Source organism: Sabethes cyaneus, chromosome 1, assembly GCF_943734655.1.
Source record: "Sabethes cyaneus chromosome 1, idSabCyanKW18_F2, whole genome shotgun sequence".
Taxonomy (NCBI): domain Eukaryota; kingdom Metazoa; phylum Arthropoda; class Insecta; order Diptera; family Culicidae; genus Sabethes; species Sabethes cyaneus.
In genome coordinates, this window is record NC_071353.1 from 108425322 (window position 1) to 108445461 (window position 20140).

A 20140-nucleotide genomic window follows, 5' to 3' on the forward strand; every position below is an offset into this window, starting at 1 on the left:
CTAGTATTCTTTATTGCAATGGTTCAATTTGAAAAGACTATTTACTATATTTCCTGAACTCATCAAAAGTTTTAGACCAAAAAAACATTCTTTTACGTAGGACTAAATTACAACCGGAAGTTACAAAAGTAAGATGGAAATCGTCATACAGTGGTCATACAGTGGTACAAATTATAACTAGTTTCTACTCTCCCTAACTTTAGGAGCAAGATTAGCACTGAAAAGTAGTAAAAAAGCCCGAATTAATCCACCTAGCGGTGTGACCTAGCCCTTCTACAGCAACAATAATTATTTTTTATTTGCTAAGGAACATCTATAATTAAGTTGGCTATATTTTTATATATCAGTTCTGTAGTCCTTAAAATCCTTATTTAACAGTAAAATTCACAAGAACAATTATATATCATATTTTTTTTCGAAGGATGAGTAAATATTTGTAAGTGTCATTTAATTTACTTTATCAACACCTTCTTTTTTGAAATATTTAAGTAATTTAAACGCGTATCTAAACACAAATGATCTGTGAACGGCCTTAGCTTTTGGACCTTCAGAGCCACTCATGAAGTTTATTTCGAATTGATAATATTAAAAATATGTTCATATTTTACGACAGCATTTTGACCATTCGATTTGACCATCTTTCAAAAACAAGAATTCTGGAAAATTACGAATATAATAAAGAGAGATTTAAATGCTTGATGCTCAATTATATAATATATCTGAAATGGAAACATAATTGGGTAGAGCATTAGATATGAAAAACGAAACAGAGACAATCAAAACTTGAGCTTCTTTTGTATGTATTTTCATGAAAAAATAGTCACTAGCTTGATCACATCGTTTTTATGATGTTGCCCGTTAGAGGGTTAAGAAACAAGATGAGATGTCTAAAAATAAAAAAATAAAAAATAAAAAATAAGAAAACTTATCCAATTTAATTCTACTATGTGTATTTTATTCAATGACAGATACGTATTTCGCCTACGACTTGCAGGCTTCCTCAGTGTCTGTTTTCGAACTTTCGTATCATTCGAAGAGTTCGAAAACAGACACTGAGGAAGCCTGCAAGTCGTAGGCGAAATACGTATCTGTCATTGAATAAAATACACATAGTAGAATTAAATTGGATAAGTTTTCTTATTTTTTATTTTTAGGTTTCGTATTCTACTAAGACGCTCCAAAAACTTCAGTCAAGATGAGATGAAAGAAATAGTGCAAAAGCAGTACAATAAGCATGCTTAAGGTTGGGAAATATTATCGTTTTTCAGCGCTTGTCTTTTTCGATAGTCGGTCCCACATGCGCAAAATTTGCTTGAAATTCGTATAAATTCATTCAACGCATTAACATTTTCAATCCTATACACCACTTTATCTATGTATATGCTTAAACCAACTCCTTTTCTTTGGTTTTCTGCTTTTCTTGTTCTATTGTGAGTAACAGAAAGTGAAGAAAATGACAAATGAAATGTTTCTCGCTTTTCTTGTATTTCAAGCAAGTTGCAAAATTGCAAATACATGGGCACATACACGGATACATATATACATACATACACACACACGTACGTACATTATACATATATTGAATACAATCAACCCTTAATTGATATATTTTGGTTTTACTCGCTTTGAACGGTTTAACATAAGGCACTTAAAAGATTAAGTTTGAATAAATCGTCCGATTTTCAAAAACTCGGTTTCGTTTGATAGCTTTCAACAGTAATTTTCCAATAATAATAAATTGTAGGATGTTTCTTATTGAATTAATGCTTATATGGAACAAAAAATATGTTTTAAATACTTTTATTTCACATTTCTTTATGTAACTTTCAAACCACAAGCTCATTCGTCAGGAAATTTGGAAGTTAAGGTTTTGAAAGGCTCCCCTTTTATATGCAATCAATTTCGTTCAAATCGGTTGAAGGACCTATGAGATAATGAAGTCTTGTATTTCCCGTATTTTTATACATAACTTTTGAACTAAAAGTCCGATCACTATGAAATTCAATAGCAAACAATGGAACACTTAAATCTTTCATTTGACACTAAGATCATTATAATCGATCCAGCCATCTGTGAGAAAAGTGGGATACAAAAAAGCGTTACATACATACATACATACATACATACATACATACACACACTCATACACACACACACACACACACACACACACACACACACACACACACACACACACACACACACACACACACACACACACACACACACACACACACACACACACACACACACACACACACACACACACACACACACACACACACACACACACACACACACACACACACACACACACACACACACACACACACACACACACACACACACACACACACACACACACACACACACACACACACACACACACACACATACACACACACACACACTCATACACACACACAGAAAATGCTCAGTTTTCGAAACTGAGTCGAATGATACTAGACACTCGGTCCGCTGGGCTTCCTTTCGAAATTCGGTTTTCCGAGTGATTGCTATACCTTTATACCATATATTAATATAGTAGAAAAGCAAAACATGAACGAAAAACGATAAATATTACATCGATTTGCTTCCCATTACAACCATTTGCTTCCCATCGTCAAAAAACACTACAAGAATGCATTATATTGCTTCCAACAAGATTTTGCACCGTCTCACCAGGCGAAAGCTATCACAAGTTTGGTGTGAGAAAAATTTTCCGGATTTTATTTCTTCGAAATCTAAGTGGCCTGCTTCTTCGCCTGATTTGAATCCTCTCAACTCCTACGCATGGAGTTTCAGGTTAGGTAAACTAGAGCGCATTGCAGTAAGTCATTGCACAATCGGCAAAAACGAGCTGCCAATCCCAATAATTAAAAGCCGCTAGTTTGGAATCTTACAAGATACCTAGTCCTATATAAAAAAATGCAAGGAATTGGTTGGTGATGGTCTTGCAGATCTTGTGCAGACTTCGGGAAGTGGTCCATTTTGCCCTATTATCCCGAAAAATCTTGATGAAAGCTAATTAAATAATATAAATATTTATTTGCCGCCCGTGAAATGAACTCAAATCTGGAGTGATTTGCAATTAGGACTCAACTATTAAAATGTATACAATGAGGAATATCATTGTGATAATTTGCAAGTACATTTTCAAGTCGTAATTTAAATGAAGGTGAGGAAAAACGAGTTTAAGGCCAAGCCAGCGCCCTAGAGAGAGAAAAAAGACGAAGTAAAACTTTCAATGAGAGTGCGCTTTTATTAGATCGGTTTGAATACACAACTGTAATGTCATATAATATCAGGTATTTAGCGTTATTTAAGAAATATTCAAAATTTTCCAAATGCTATCTTTCTCGTTCGCATCAATGCTGTTTGATGCTAGCGCTGCCTCGGCCTTAAAGACATAAATTGGTGTAGAATAAAAGAATCTTATAATTTTCCAACAATACTGCATTAAATATGTTTATTCATGCTCAAAATCTAAGTTTTCAAGTTGAGCCCCTTGAAATAAGCCTCAAAGCATTTTGACAATGAGATTCGCTCAGTACTGTTTCGCCTTGTTTTGATATTTTATTTAGTTTTGTCTGTTTACGTGCGCCTGTATTTTGAAAACAACGTAGTCTCACTCGTGACATACGCCTATTTACAAAACGATTTGCAAATGAGCCTGTTACTTCATAACAGTGAAAAGGGCTAAACTGCAAATTGCCTTTTGTTTTGATTAAACACCTTTATCGCCCATCACTAAAAACTTTTTTTAAATAATTCGATCGATTACTACAGAAGAAAGGAATCTAGCCATGAATATTACAGCCTTTTTAAGGCTGATGGTGTAATAAAACGACATTTTGTTAGTTGCGCACTAATCGCGAATCATTCCAGAAATAGCTTCCAAATATTATCAAAACCTCAGAGGAATCAAATCTCATCCATTGCATACCGTGCGAAATGCAAGAATAGTCCATTTTGCCCAACTCACCCCTAAATACATAGTAAAACCTAATTAAAGCGATTAAAACCAACTCAAAGGCCAGGGTCTTCAGACAAAAAGTGTATTTAAACATACTGAAAAACTTTGGAGACCACTTGAAAGCAATAAAAAATTAGATGTAAATTAATTGGGCTTTTAATTAATAGCTTTTATCATAATTTTTGGGGATAATAGGTAAAATGGATCACTTCCCGAAGTCTGCACAAGATGGGACTATCACCAATCGTGTCCTTGCATTTACATAAGAATAGGTATATAGTAAGATTCCAAACTAGTGGTTTCTAATTATTGGGATTGCTTGTCTGGTTTTAATTGACGCTTATCTCTTTTTTTCTCTCTTGGTTGAATTGTTTCACTTTTTCCTTCTTACTGATTTTGCTTTTATCATCAATTTTTTTCATATTAATTCGATTTTCTCTCAGCCGTTACCAATCTTTAAAATGATTAATATTTTTTTTGAAACGGTGGTTCTACAATTGATGGAGAGATGGTAGGGGAAAGTAATGATTTTTTTTTGGAATGGAGGAGAAAGAGCGGGAAGGTGAGGGGTTATTGGTAGCTACGCTTAACAAGTAGTCGTGACTCCTACCTTTTGTCCAATGCTGGAAGGTGCATGGGTCGAACCAAGCTATAATCTCAGATTATAACCGGTTCCGAACCCACCACACCAACCAGGGTATGTGGTTTGCTTGTAGTAATGTACTTTTGAACTATGAGACGTTGGACAAAAGGAGACTGCACAACCCCCTTACTAAGCGCGCGACGTATTTTCAAACTCCACCATTTGGTGGGTTGGGTTATTTATAGACCCAAATTGTGCCTCTTCCTCGATTTATTGTAATCGAACCACCGAATTGAGAGGTTTTAATCTAACTCGTTTTACTCACGGGACGACGAAACTGTACAGGCACCTGCGACTTACAATGCAAGGCACTGCACGTGACGTTGTTCATCCGTTGCCTAATATTCCGCTCTTTTACCTTACGTCTTGTCCCACTCTGTTTAGATATTATAAACACCTTTGTTTCAATACTTTCTTCTACCGTTCTCTCCGTCCATTGTAAAAACTATCGCTATAAAAAATTGATTAAATACCTGATCTTATTATCAAGGTCAAGTAAAGTTTAGATTTGCGTAAAAGTAAAATAAAAATGAAACAAAAAATATCTAAAGAATTTCTTTCAATTTTACATTTCAGACCCCCGAAAAGTAAAATAACCTCCACTGCCTAGGCGGGTTTCCTCTTGGCAACTGCCAGCCACCCACCATTTATTACCTCCTTGCAACGATAACAAACGACCGTGCACACACAAGAGAGTGGTTTGGTTATTATCGTGCCTTGCTCACTTGCGCCCCATGTTCGGATTCGTTTCACTTACATCACGACGGACGGACGGTACGGTTAAGGTCGCTGAGCAGATCTTGCATCTTACCAACAACATACGCACGCACGCAATCTTGTTCCCTTCCAAATGTGGAGGTCGTTGCCTGTACCCACGGAACTGCATCTGCCCAACCGAAACTAGAAGACCAACAACTTACCACCACTGTAAGTGATCAACAGACAGATTCTGATTCCGAAACCACGAAACCTGTCAACCTGGTTCGCCCATTCAACATCAGCACCATCGACAGGGGGAAAAAGTAATGAACCAGTCTGTTCCATTCATTTAACCGCACACCACACGTAGCACACACAGAGAGCTGGGGGCTGCGCTGCACAACAGCTCCTATGTGCAATAAATTGGATTTAATATAAACATTGTCTCGCTTATTTGCACACTTCCCGTGAAGTCTTTACGGCCCATGAATGTATAAAACAAAACTGCAATACTCACTCTACATTCTCCGACGTGGGCCCCAGAACGCTGGTTGCCTCTACCGCCCGGGACAGTTCCAACTCCTGCTCGTCCCCTGACAGTCGCTCCTCCTGGTAGGGCAACCTGTTGCATTTTGGCACCCACGTAGCGACGGCGACATACACGGTGGACCTTTCGCCCTCCAGTTCTTCGCCATCATCTTCGTCGTTCAACATACCACCGTTTTCGTTATCGTTTCCGTGATCCGCCGTTACACCACCGCCGCAGTGTCCCGGAGTGGACTTACGATGATCGTTGCTATTGTTATTGTTTCTAGTGTCGTCCCGCCAGTGTGCAGGTGGCGGTCGACTGGGTCGCCGCTGTCGGCGCAAAATGCGGTCGGCCGCAACGCCGTTGCTACTGATGCTTTCAAACTTGTAAAAATAATTGCTATGGTTAATATTTCTATACTCAACTACCGACGAGGTTACTTTTCCGCCATTGGCATTGGTACTTCGCAGCACCGCACAACGCGCAGGTGAGCTGATTGACTTAGGTGTTTCTGGCAGGCTTTTGGTGAAATCTACAAAGAGATCTTCGTTCGATGGCTTGCGCGAAAATTCGTCTCCGTAGGTGGAGAGACTGATCGTATCAGAGGAATTGCTGCGCCGTTGTGATTGCGACAGGCGAACCGTGGTACCGGAGCTGGCGACCGGCGGGCGTACCTCCGATACGGATCGCCGCGGTTGCCGGTAGAACTCGTTCTCGAATGGCAACCCGTTGGGGAATTTGCTGGAAAAGGAACTATTGCTAATGCCATTACTTGTGCAGGTGATCGCAGAGGTTTTCGCATCATGCTGGCTGAGCGCGGACGCCATCTGGGCCACGTACCCGCTGGGAGCATTGCTCTCCTTGTACAGCTTCTTGGTGACAATCTTGTGGGAGACACAGCCATTGTTGCTACGACTACTGCTACTACTACTACTGCTACTACTACTAGTGGTGGTGATGCCCTTGGCAGCACTCTTAGCTATTGGTTTGTTCACGTTGTAAGCACGCTTCTGAGATCCGTTTGAAGTGAGGTGACCTTCGCCAGTGCGCCAGTTTGAGGCCGCGAAGGACGCTTTTAAGGCACCGTTGCTACTACTGCTAATGCTACTATTGGTATATTTTGGCACTATGGACTCCACCGAGGTACCGGAGCTCCCCGGAGACTTCGAGTGTAGAGAGCAAAAGTTCGATGTTAACTTTTTGTTCCAGTTGTTCTGCTCAATTCGTGTCGATCGTATGATCTGCGGCGATTGGAGCGGCGAATTTGGACCAATCTTTTTCGTGCCACCGCCAGTGCCAATGACCGCAGTGCCGTTCGTAGACGTCCCGTTCGAAGTTAGAGCTTTTCGGCAACTTCGTGGAGTCACCGCTATCACTCTACCATTCGGTAGATTTTCCTGATTCTTCATCGACGCCGGTTGGCCCACTACAATCGGGGCCAGTGCTCTTGTGGTTACCCGGTTCGGCTGAACCGTTGTACTGATTGTCGCTATAAGCCCGCGGTTAATTCCTCCGATTACCGGGCTTTTTGGTATGCCAGCATTGGTCGTACGGAAGGACCCGTACTGACGATTGAACGATACCGCATGCACGCTGGACATGTTCTTCGACGTAACTCACTGCGAAATAACTTCCAAACTTATTAGGCACGTGTTTGTCACATTCTCCGCGCGATAAATGCGCTTTCCATTCGGTATTTTTTCTTTCTTTTTCACTATGCTATCTACGATGCAGCATTTCCAACACTTTAAAAGCACTTTTTCTGCTTCTTTTGTTTCACTTCCCGATAACGGAAAGCACACACAGCGACACTTGTTGATGATACTCGCTACACCGCTAGCTAAACTGTCGACTGGTCGGTAGAACAAGGAAGAGAAATTATGAGCACACTTATCGTCACACTAGCTAGTACGAAGCCCCCCCAGCGACCATGCCCCAGCTGACCGATTCTCCACCGACGACCGACGACGCTGGCTGAGCTGGCTGATAACAATCGCTCTGGTTGTGCAGCACCGAGCGACGTCCACTTCCGAGAAAATAATGGTCACCGCACGCGCACAGACACACACACACACATGTTTCAGCTGGCCCGTTTGTTTGCCTCGCAAATCGAAAAGAAATTTCACACTCCGTTGACCATCTTCGTTGAGTCCGGGGGCTCAGTCGTCTAGCCCAGCCAACGCCGCGGCAGGAACAGAGATCCAGTGAAATCATCTATTTTATTTCGCAGTGCTTCTCTTTATGATGGGCACGGCAGCAGCAGCTGGAGCAACGTCGTTAGGGAAGAAAGTGCCCGCTAAAGACGGCGGATGCACCAATGTGGTGGCTCCGGCGGGGAACAGGAAGAGATGCTGCTGTTTGTTTTGTTGTTTTTTTTTTACGTTGTTGTTGTTGTGGGTCTCGTTGATAGTCGTGTGAGTCGAGTCGCAATGTCGTCGCGTTAAAAAGGTCACTAAATGCCAGTCTACAACCAGGATTGGGTTGTGTTGATAAGATGCAATAGAAGTGGCTGCGTAATTGGAAGTGAAATCAACATTTCTGAGGAACAGTTTGCTCCGAATGTAAATATACAGCAAATGGAGCAATCGTCTCTTTGGTTAATAGCAATTAGGTTTGCTGTCTTTTTGTGCGTAATAATTGCACAAAAACACATAAAAGTGCAATAATCTTTAAACCAACATAAGAGCAGTTAGTTCCAAGATTCAAAGAAACGCGTAAAACAAACTCTGTTCATCCGCCAAATCACGTGAAATTGCGTGAAAGACTTGCGAAAAGCGCATAAAAATCCTCGGTGCATACTCATTATCAGCCATAAAACAAGCCTAATCATCTATGACACACAATTTACACTGCACTACTACGCCGCGTTATTTGGTGAGGATTATTGCAGCTATCTGAACTCTAAACCAACCTAATGAATCAACTTTTTATCAGGGTTTCTTCAGAATTGAAAGGATTTGATGCTTTTCGCGATAACATATTTGTAATATGTCTGTAGCTTTTGCAATAATGTTGATTACGATATTGTTGAAAACGATAGACAAGCCAGTTTTATTAGATATGGCAAGGTCAAATTGGCAGAAAACTTGGGCAACAGGTGCACATTAATGCGCACCATACAAATGCAGATTTATGAACAAAATATAAACATTTATTGACGCTATACACGGTGCATTTGAATGCAACACATTTCATTGAATTGCATTCTTTCACTACGAATAGGCAAGTTATGAAGAGCAGCAGACATAGATTAAGCAGTGTTAACTGGTAATTTACTCTTGGGAGTGAAGAAAATGTCGATGCTACTGTGGACAACTGCTATAAAAGTTACACAATTATTTTGTGTTTTCTTCGACGACATCAAAGAAGCACAACAAAATTAGTCTGATATAACAGACAAATTAAAAGATCAGCTAAATGTTGCCATCAATGCGATGCATTTGAAGAGTAGCATTCAAAAACTGGAGCTTTGAATGAATTGAAGTTTGAAAAAATACTCTACTTACGTAAAAACTAAACTAACGATAATGCACCTTGATGTAAATATTAGTTAGCAGTTTGTTAAAAATATAATCGGTTAATTTGCATTTTTGCCGGACTCCTCAAGGAACATTTGATGGATTTCACGCCAACTCGTATATGACAGCACCCTCTCAGAGTTCAATGAAACATTTTGTGTGCAAGTGTGTGAGGAGTTCAACCTTAGATGATACATTTTGACAATTACGCAACTATGAAAGCATGGGTAGTTTAATATACAAAATTGCAATTTTTCCACAGTAAAGTAGAAAATAACTCCCCTATTGCTTAGCCAGTTGAAATAAAGCGGATAGCAATATTCGTCGTGATTGTATAACATTTCGCCGAATACCATTTCGTGAAAAACCTTACGCGAAATGTAACATTCCACGGAGAACCTTTTTACGGAAGGTACCATTTCGCAGGGGTAATCCTCTTCTTACTCGCTGTCCCAAATGAAGAAAAGTAATAGAGGTCAGTATACCTATGAAAACAAATAAGCCTAGACAGTGATGATTACCGAGGGGAGGCAGCCCCCCTCACAGTGACCGGCGCTTCCGACGGCAGGTCGCCGGCAACACTCGCGGCCTGCGCCCGTCTCGCCCTGAATCATCTAGTGTTACTATAGTTTTTGGTGGGCTTTTTATTGACTAATGCTTTATGGAAGTCTAAAATTTCTGTTTTATTCGTATGAAAGTCCTTATCTCTCTACCACAGGGGTGGGGCATCTAAAATCATCATAAAATAAATTCATGCCTCCAAAAACCCCCACATACCAAATTTGGTTCCATTTGCTTAATTAGTTCTCGAGATATAGGAAAATTTGTATTCCATTTGTATGGAAGCCTCCCTTCTCTTAGAGGGGTACACCATAGAAAAAAATCCTGCCTCCTAAAACCCCCACATGCCAAATTTGGTTCCAGTTGCTTGATTAGTTCTCGAGTTATGAGGAAGCTTGTACGTCATTCGTATGGGATCCTTCCCCTTCTAAAGGGGGGAGGGGTCCTAATTCACCTTGGAAAAAAAAATCTGCCTTCTAAAACCTTCTAACTACATACTAAATTTGCTTAAATTACTTTTCGAGTTATGAGAAAATTTGTATTTCATTTGCATAGGAGCCCCCCCTCCTAAAGAAGGGAGTGGTTCGAATTCACCATAGAAAAAATTCTTGCATCCAAAAACCCCCTCATGCCAAATTTGGTTCTGCTTGCTTGATTACTTCTCGAGTTATGCAGAAATTTGTTTCATTTGTATGGGAACCCCCCCTCTCAGTGGGGGGAGGGGTCTCTTACCATCATAAGAACCTTCTATGGCCTATTCTATAGAAAAAAAAGCATTTTAAAAACTATAAATCGATTTTCCAAAACGCCTTCTCAGAAATTGATGAATTTGTATTTTGAAGACAGATAGTCATGTGGCCTACAATTCTTCCATGCATCGCAAAATCCAAATGGCTTCTGGAGTACCTCGAGACTCTCACTTAAAATATTTTCTTTTTATTATCTACGAACGTTTCTTCATACCAACGTAACGTCATGAAGCTGTTGTTGGAAATAAGCAATAAGAAAGACATCTACAGAGCTAAACAGCCAAAAATCGTGACCAAACTAATGGCCATATTCAGGAAAAAAATGGACTAATTTTGGGATTTTTACATTCTGACGGGCAAAATTGTAAAAAACATAAATAAAGTGTATGGTTAATTCTTCAAAAAACAATATTATAAAAATATTACTAACTGAAGGTGCGCCAGGTAAGAGATAATTCAATTTTTTTTCGTTTTTCTACCCAAACATTTTTGAAATTAAATACATTACAAAATTTAAAAAAGCATGTAATATACTCGCAGATAATTTTTGATGTTAATTATTTTGTTATGCATACATCTTATATATAAAAGCAGATTTCTGTCTGTCGGGATGTTCCTTATAAAATCGAAAACTACTAAACCAATCGGGGTGAAAATTTGCATGTAGAGGTTTTTGGAGCCAGGGAAGGTTTTTATGATGGTTAGAGACCACTCCTCCCATTAAGAAGAGAGGGGCTCCCATACAAATGAAACACAAATCTCTGCATAACTCGAGAACTAATCAAGCAAATGGAACAAAATATGGCATGTGGGTGTTTTTGGAGACAAGAATTTTTTCTATGGTGAATTAGGACACCTCCCCACTTTAGGAGGGGGAGGGCCTATACAAATGAAATACAAATTTCCTTATAATTCGAGAACTAATCAATCAATTGGAACCATATTTGGCATGTGGGAGTTTTTTGGAGGCAACAATTTTTTCTATGATGAATTAGAACTCCTTATCTTTTTAGGAGGGGGGGGGGCTCCCATACAAATGAAATACAAATTTCCTCATAACTAGAGAACTAATCAAACAAATGGAACCAAATTTGGCATGTGGGGGGTTTTGGAGGCAGAATTTTTTTTTATGATGGTTTGAAACCCCTCACCCCTGTGGTAGGGGAATAAGGACTCTCATCCAAATAAAACAGACAGTTTTGCGTAACTCAAAAACTAATTGAACTCGAGAAATTTTAGACTCTTTCACAAAACATTAGTCAATAACAAGACCACCAGAAACTATCAATAGTAACATTAGATGATTCAGGGCGAGACGGACCAGTGTTGCCACATATTCATCTGTACTGGAAGGTAAAAAAATCTGTAAAAATAAAATCTGTAAAAATCTTCAAAAATCTGTACCACAAAGTTGGTTTGTTACATAGGGAAACCTGGTTTGTTTGCTTTAAAAAATAGAAAAATCGCAAATTACTGATTTCTTTGATGATATTGGTACATAACCTTAAAGACAGACATGTTTTGTTTTGTTTGCATTCATGTCAAGAGGTGCTCTTCTATTGATTTCAAGTAACAAAACTGAAAGAAAAAAATTAGTTTTTGACACCCAAAAAAAATCTGTACCCATCTGTACTTTATGACAAAAATCTGTAATCTGTACCGTACAGAATCTGTACCAAAAAAATCGGAAAAATCTGTACTTTTCCAGATAAATCTGTACATGTGGCAACACTGAGACGGACACAGGCCGGGAGTGTTGCCAGCGACCTGTCGTCGGAAGTACCGGCCACTGCGGGGGTGGGGGGGGGGGGGGTCTGTCAGTCCCCCGTAGAGATCATCTCTATCTAGGTTGATTTATTTTCCTAGAGCTACTGACCTCTATTACTTTCGTTCAGTTGGGTCACCGCTGTGAAATGGTACTTTCTACGAAAAGATTTTCCGTAAAATGGTACATCCCGCGTAAAGTTTTTCACCATATGGTATTCTGCGAAACTCTATATTTCGCGTTAGGGTCAATCGAGAATTGGTGTTCCGCAAAATGGTATTCGGCGAAATGGTTTGTAATGATGGCAAATGTTTAAATGCTATCCGCTTTATTTTATCAGGCTAAGCAATGGGGGGAATTGTTTTCTATTTTACTGTAAGGAAAATTAGTATATTAAAACACCCATGAACTCCTCAGAAACTTGCAAAACTCGAGATTGTGATAAAGATCACCCGAGATTCAGGATTTCTGTACAACACAGTTTAATTTGTGGCAATACGAAGTTTGTCGGGTCAGCTAGTAATATATATAACTTTTTTCTTCAAAAGTAAAAATAATCAAAAATCGTAAAATAATGTTTAATTTTTCAATTTTCCAGAACTTTTGCTTTCGAAGGTCGAGAGATCTTGAATGTTGGCGAAATGAATGTTGATGATTTTGGGGCCAAAATTTCCATTAATCTGTTCTGAATACATTTTTTATTCTGTTCATTCAAAACAAATTTCATACGCCGTTATAGGGTTAATAGCGCTGATAGAAAACAAAGCAATACCTTAACCAGTAATAGGCTTATGTATATTTATTTTTTCTTTCAATTTCCGAACGCCAGAGCTCTTCAAAATACGTGCAATGTGAGCACTTGCAGTTCAATAATAAGAAAAAATTAGCTTAGCTTAGACAGACTGTCGCCATAGATGTACTAACACATTGACAAAAACTTGAAAATCGAACCTGTTTTGTTGGGATTTTATTCCGCAGCTTCTTTGTTCTAAGTGACCGATTGAAACCCAATTTTGGACCGATTGTTTTACAAGCTACTTTACATCGTTGTCGCTCTCATGACATTTTTTTCTCGATGCATGTCGTATGACTGGTCGCAAGATAAAATTTCAAATTTTTCGCCGTCACATGAGATGAAGAACCGATACATGCTTGTATTATAGCGGTCGTCTACAACAGTTGACGAATTAAATAAACAAGTGAGTGACCAAGTAGCACACGGTAATTTCTAAGGTGAAAGCATCCAGTTTTTATTATGACAAACAAATGAATCACAAACAATAAACCGTTTGGTTATCTGCAGTGAGTGCTCAAATCACACTCTGCTGGATATTGCTGTTTGTTGTCCGGTGCCCAGAAGCAAATGATTCACTATTTTGTGTACTTTACAGCTAACTTCTATGATGAAGTGTCTAGATTCGACCCACCCCGGGGTTAGAAACTTTCCGAGGTTTCGCAGTCGGATCGAATTTCACCTCTAGATCCTGAAATGAAAAATCCAATAATTTCAATTCAAAAGTATCTATATGATACAACCAAGCGGCGAGCGGGACCGGACCTCCCATGACTTCGCAATCACTACAGATTGATGACCATTTCTGCGGACTTCAGGAAGCAGTGCCGCTTCGGCTTCTGAATACGGGGGCGGTCCTTCGTCGTTGTAATAATTGATGTTTTGCTAATATATGACAATTATTACGAGAGGAATGGTCATCGGATTGTATGGTAGCTACTTTTCTACACACACGTGCAACAACAACAACGAAGCAGCTCGTTTGCAGCAGTGAGTAGGTATAAGCGACAGGTCCCCTACGCAATAAGCGCCAGTCAGATAAACTGTTAATTAGGCACAAGAATCAGCGGGACAAATCGATGTGCTGGTGCCTAATTGGAAAACCAATAACCACCATCCTACTCAGTTAGCGCACAGTGTTAAGCCCCCCTAGCCTGTATTGAATTTAGAACGGTTCGAATACAGAAAACGTTCCATGAAATAGGTTTTATTTCTCACAAGTCACAATGAAGGAAAAAGTATGATATTAATTTATGGTATTTCTGGAACAAATATGGAACGCAGACAGCCATTGAATTTGTCTTAATTATTTGAAATATTTCTTTTTATTAACACAATCTGTCTGCCATTCCCGGATCTGATTACTTATTAGTCTGATCTTTAAAGTCCTTATTGATAACTATTGGTATTAAAATTTTAACAAATTTTAGGTGAGAAAGTACGTTCAAAGGTTGATGTCTACGAAAAACTAAACGTACAATCTCGTTCCTAGAATAAGAAATTTTTTCTAATCTTTTAAATTGGGTTCTGAGGGATTTTAACAAAGGTTTGAACACAAAGATTTCATGCTTTTTGGTCACTCACAGATGCAAATACGAGAAGTCGCATCTTGGCATAGCTTAGTGAAATTTCTATGTGATATATTAAATATACGACATTTTTACGCTTAGCTTTCAGCACTTAAGATCCGCATCATGTCGAGTGTGCATATCAAATCGGATTACAGCTGTTTTGCTTGATTTGTTATGTAAATGTTGAAGTTCATTTGTTTGATGGAAAAGACCCGTAAAACTCATATACGAAAAAGAAGCCAACTATTTGTGTTTCAACTTCTTTTTGCATTTCAGTCGGCGATTCAAGAACCCACAAATAACTCGTTTTGTTGATATCCATCCGTCATAAACGAATAAACTATAGAGTGTGAATAATAAAGAATGTTTGTATTTCTCAAACATTTGCTAATGGCATGTTGCTGATTAGTATGCACTAGAGTGAGGGTATGGAGCAAATTTTGAACTTTTTTTTTGTTAGATTATAGTCACTTTAACAGCTTAGGTCATTCGTGACTTCTGCGGAGTTGGGATTTGAGCCCGGGTCCTCGGCGTGAGAGGCGTGAATGCTAACCACTACAGCAAAGAATTCAAAGCACTCTTGTGGATAGGAATCGATTAAATTTTGACGTTGAACTACGACTTTTCGCAGGGTGTCGTTCCATAATTTAGATCAATGTTGCAAATCGGGCGAGAAGTAAGCGATGCTTACTCTCACGCGAGCGAATATGAGAAGTATAGCCACCAACACAGGAAGAGGTTAAGAAGGCAATCAGTGAGCTGAAAAACGGTAAGGCTGCTGGGAAGGACGGTATCCCGGCTGAACTTCTAAAAGCGGGGAGCGAGCGGCTGTACGAAGCAATCCACCGGATCATTGTCAGGATCTGGGAGGAAGAACAAATGCCGGAGGAGTGGTTGGATGGCCTCATTTGCCCAATTTTCAAAAAGGGACATCGAATGGAGTGTAAAAACTATCGAGGAATTACATTGCTCAATTCTGCCTACAAGGTGCTTTCCCGTATCCTGTTCTGCAGACTGAGACCGTTAGCGGAGTCCTTCGTCGGCGAGTACCAAGCGGGTTTTCGTGAGGGTCGCTCCACGACGGATCAGATGTTTACCCTGCGCCAGTTGCTAGACAAGTTCCGGGAGTACAACTTGCAGACACACCATCTGTTTGTGGATTTTAAAGCGGCGTACGATTCAGTTAAACGAAATGAGCTGTGGCAGATAATGCTAGAACATGGTTTTCCGACGAAACTAGTTACGCTGATTCGTGCGACGCTGGATGGATCCAAATCATGCGTTAGAATAGCGGGTGAGACCTCAGCTGCTTTCGTGACGTTGGATGGACTGAAGCAAGGGGACGCACTCTCTAACCTGCTATTCAACATTGCCTTGGAAGGTGCATTACGAAGAGCAAACGTGGAAAGGAATGGAACTATCATCACGAAATCTCACATGCTTCTTGGTTTTGCGGATGACGTCGATATCATCGGAATCAACCGTAGAGCAGTAGAAGAGGCCTTTAGGCCCTTTAAAAGGGAAGCAGCGAGATTGGGACTTACCATTAATACCGCCAAAACGAAGTACATGGTTGCTGGTAGGGAACGTGGGAGCTCAAGTGGTGTTGGTGCCGAGGTGGAGTTAGATGGGGAACGATATGAAGTAGTGGAGGAATTTATATACCTTGGTACACTCGTGACATGTGACAACGATGTAAGCCGCGAAGTGAAACGACGAGTTGCAGCCGCGAATCGGGCTTTCTACGGATTACGTAGCCAGCTGAAGTCCCGTAGTTTGCAAATTCGCACAAAACTGGCGCTCTACAGAACACTAATCCTCCCGGTGGCCCTTTACGGACACGAATCATGGACGCTAAAGGAAGCTGATCGGCGAGTGCTTGGGGTTTTTGAGCGTAAAATTCTGCGATCTATACTTGGTGGCAAAATGGAAAATGGAGTGTGGCGCAGACGCATGAATCACGAGCTGTACCAAGTATACAAATATGCTGATATAGTGAAGGTAGTGCAATGTGGCAGGCTGCGGTGGGCTGGACACGTGGCCAGAATGCCCGATGAAAGAGTAGCCAAAACTATTTTCAGCAGAGAACCAGGAAGAGGCCGTAGACTCCGAGGCAGACCCCGCACCCGGTGGGTGTGTGCTGTCGAAGACGATGCACGTTCAGCTGGTGTTCGTGGGGATTGGAGAACGGCAGCCCAGGACCGACGGTACTGGAGGACTATAATTCGTTCGGCGCAGGATCGGTAACGGACCGTTGCCACTAAAGTAAAGTAAAGTAAGTAAGTAAGCATCCAACACTTACGCCACTGACGCGAGAATACGACAAACAAATACCGGTGCTGTGTGCAAACATTCTGCTGCCTACACACTCGCGAAAGCACAACCTCGCGGGCTTCAGAACACTGATCTAAATTCGTCACGACAACATGAAAGATTTTGAACGGTAATAGTTCTGTTAATTCATTTTGTCATTCTGGATTTTGATGATTTGCACGCCGAACGATTTATAATAGATGTGGCAATTGTCTGGTTTTTATCATAATATGATAAAAATCACACAATTGGCACATCTTTTATAAATCATATCAAAGAGTGATGAAATTGATGAAAAGTTTCAAGGTCAAATTCCCCCATATATTTCGATAAGCTATCTTGTGAACGGCTCGGTTTTTTGTTCATTATTTGCTTTCTTTTTTATTAGATGAGTCCATTACCAGGGGGCTCGTCCTCAGAGCTTTTTGGTGTGAGGGTAGTGGTGGGCAATTAAAAAAAAAGTATCACAGATGCAACCTTCAACTTTTTTTTTGAGAAAACCTGACTCTTAACCACAATTTTACCGAAGACAACCCTACATTTCGTCAAGAACACGCAACGTTTTACAAGGCTTTGCATACTCGTTTCGAAAAACTGAGATGTAGAGGAATGTCGTCGTGGTTGGGCCACGTTTTGCTATTCGCCCATAACTTTGGTTTCAAAAGGAATTTTGGAAATCTAAATACATCGTTGCAACGGTCTAAGAATAAGGTATATTTCCGGAAAGTATTGAGCTGATTGCTTAAAAAAAAAAGTTATAAGCATTTCCGTGAAGACAAAAAATGTTGTCATAGTCGGGCCATGTCGTACAGGTTGGGCCACCGCAGAAAAGCTAAGACATACGTATTGAAATTCTATATAGAGACATGAAAAGAATAAATTCCGAGAACAACGGCTCATACAGGTACAAATACCCTATTTTAAATTGCACTTTTGCGAAATTTTGGTGATCTTGTAAAATCAATGTTGCTACAATCGCCTTTTCCGAAGCATACAACTACAATGAAAAAAAAAAAAAAAAACAAAAATCTAGGTTATCGTAATAATTTTGCTTTATTTCATCACATTTTACGTGACTGACATTTTCTAGCGATTATTGCGCTTCTGCGCTTAAAATTATGGTGGCCCAACCATGACTACTCAAGTGGGCCGACCTTTACAAATAGCGCTTTTCTAGTATTTCACCTTAGCCTTCCCAAACACCTTACTGGAGAGGATTTTTCTATAGTCTTCGTGTGCAGCACAACACACTTTATACATTATCAAAATTTATCTCGATAATTGCATTTCATGAATCATTTCTTGAAGAAAAGTTCATTGAGCCTGGAAAACTTTTTTTGTAAGATTTAGTCACTGAATTCAGTACGGGTGTTTTGAATACACGATTGAAACTCACAATATTGTGAAAAGTTAGCTATTACAGTAAGAAGTTTTACAATGGTTGTATCATAGATATCATGAGTTACTAAAACTGTAAAATCGTGATGGCCCGACCATAACAGTGGCCCGACGACAACGACAATACCCTATAGTAATTCAAAATATCACAATCAACAACAGTTCGAAACATATTTTGCGCATAGAGCGCCGGATGTTCATGAAAAATAGAACTCTCAAAATTTCAAATAGCTTATATTTAAATCAACTCTTGTGAACTGGTTACTTTTCGGAAAATTTTGAACCTTTTTTTTTGTTGACGTTTTGGGAATGGCTAAGTTATAACGGCGCTAAAAATCATATAATTTGCTCATTTTTTCTATATTATTCTATATACGTAGTTTCGATAAAACAATGGAGACGCATAGTGCTTTATTTTTAATTGTAGAATTTTGAACTGAATCAAACATTGTATGTCGTTTCGCAAACTAAATTTACTTTTGTGCCTTTTGCAATGGAACACCTTAATTCACACTTTAAGTCACTAAGTAACACTGAAAAGCTTTATATTTTCAGATTGTATCAATTCGAATGCACTAGTCGAATGACTTCAAATATGCACGTAAACGTTCAATAATATTGTGTTTACCGTACAAATGGTTAGGATAATAAAAAAGAAATATAAAGAGCTTGTACGCACTCTCTGAGGTAATTTGTGCAATACGGTTTTGTAATTGCGAAGGTAATTGGATACTATCTGGCTGCAACGTGTACTTAAGCTGTCCGCTAAATTAACTCTCTATTTTCATTGGACCTGCCCCGCAGAAACACATTTGGTCAAGTTAATTTTCTGTATATTGTTAACATACTTTTATATCTTTTAGGAGTAATCAACTAGGCCCGGTAACCGTACACATAACAGGAAGAGAGCTTGGACCGTTGAATGTTATGGCACCGGACAAAACAAAACAAAAAAAAAGCAATAACAACAGTATACACTGTCCGCTATCAACATTACACTCCATAGCTGCGTTACAGCCTAGAAAATTTCGATTCAACTAGCGTTCGGGTAAAAGAAACGCAGCTAGACTAGGTTCCATTCGTTCAACCACCCTTTTTCTTCCGACTCGATTCGTTGGCCGCATTCGTACGGGGCTAAAGGAAAACAAAACACAAGGCGTGGCGGTGCGCGGGTGGCGTTCTACTTTATGGATGCGATTTGGCCAAACTCAGTCGCGCTCTAGACAAGCGGGTCATAGAGTCAGCAGCAGCACACAGCACAAGCAGGTACACCTAGATGCAGACGAATTTCGAGGTCAATCGATTCGACAATTTCCGACCACCGACGAAAAAAAAAACGGAAAACGTTCAGAGTTACCCCATTGATAAGTGGTCGTCCGTCGATACCGGGGCAGGCATCCATCAAATTCATCAATCAAAGTCGAAGAAGGTGGATGTTGGTTTGCGTAACGCGGAATCAAAAGTTTCGATTCCTTTCCGGCGTAGGACTACGTTTTCAGGACCGTAAAATGACATCTTAAAAAATCTAAAAATGCGAGTGTCATAAAAACGGGTTAGATTTTAAGTGCTCCAACGAGAAAAACTATTTATTTTAGGGTACGCACTTATTTTCGTCATTTTAAGAA

At 39.8% G+C, this 20140-nt stretch overlaps 1 protein-coding gene across 4 annotated transcripts in view; it reads right to left on the minus strand.

Moving 5' to 3' along the window:
- The window catches only part of LOC128745386 (serine/threonine-protein kinase Doa), a 202230-nt gene that overhangs the window by 97008 nt on the left and 85082 nt on the right, over positions 1-20140 (minus strand). For 2 of the 4 annotated variants that reach the window (XM_053842447.1, XM_053842446.1), the window contains exon 2: positions 5836-7699. The exons of the other annotated variants lie outside the window; for them this stretch is intronic. In XM_053842447.1, coding sequence (XP_053698422.1) covers positions 5836-7448 — 1613 coding nt within the window. In that variant the 5' untranslated portion in view covers positions 7449-7699. The remainder of the gene's footprint in view (positions 1-5835; positions 7700-20140) is intronic. 4 annotated transcript variants of the gene reach the window in all.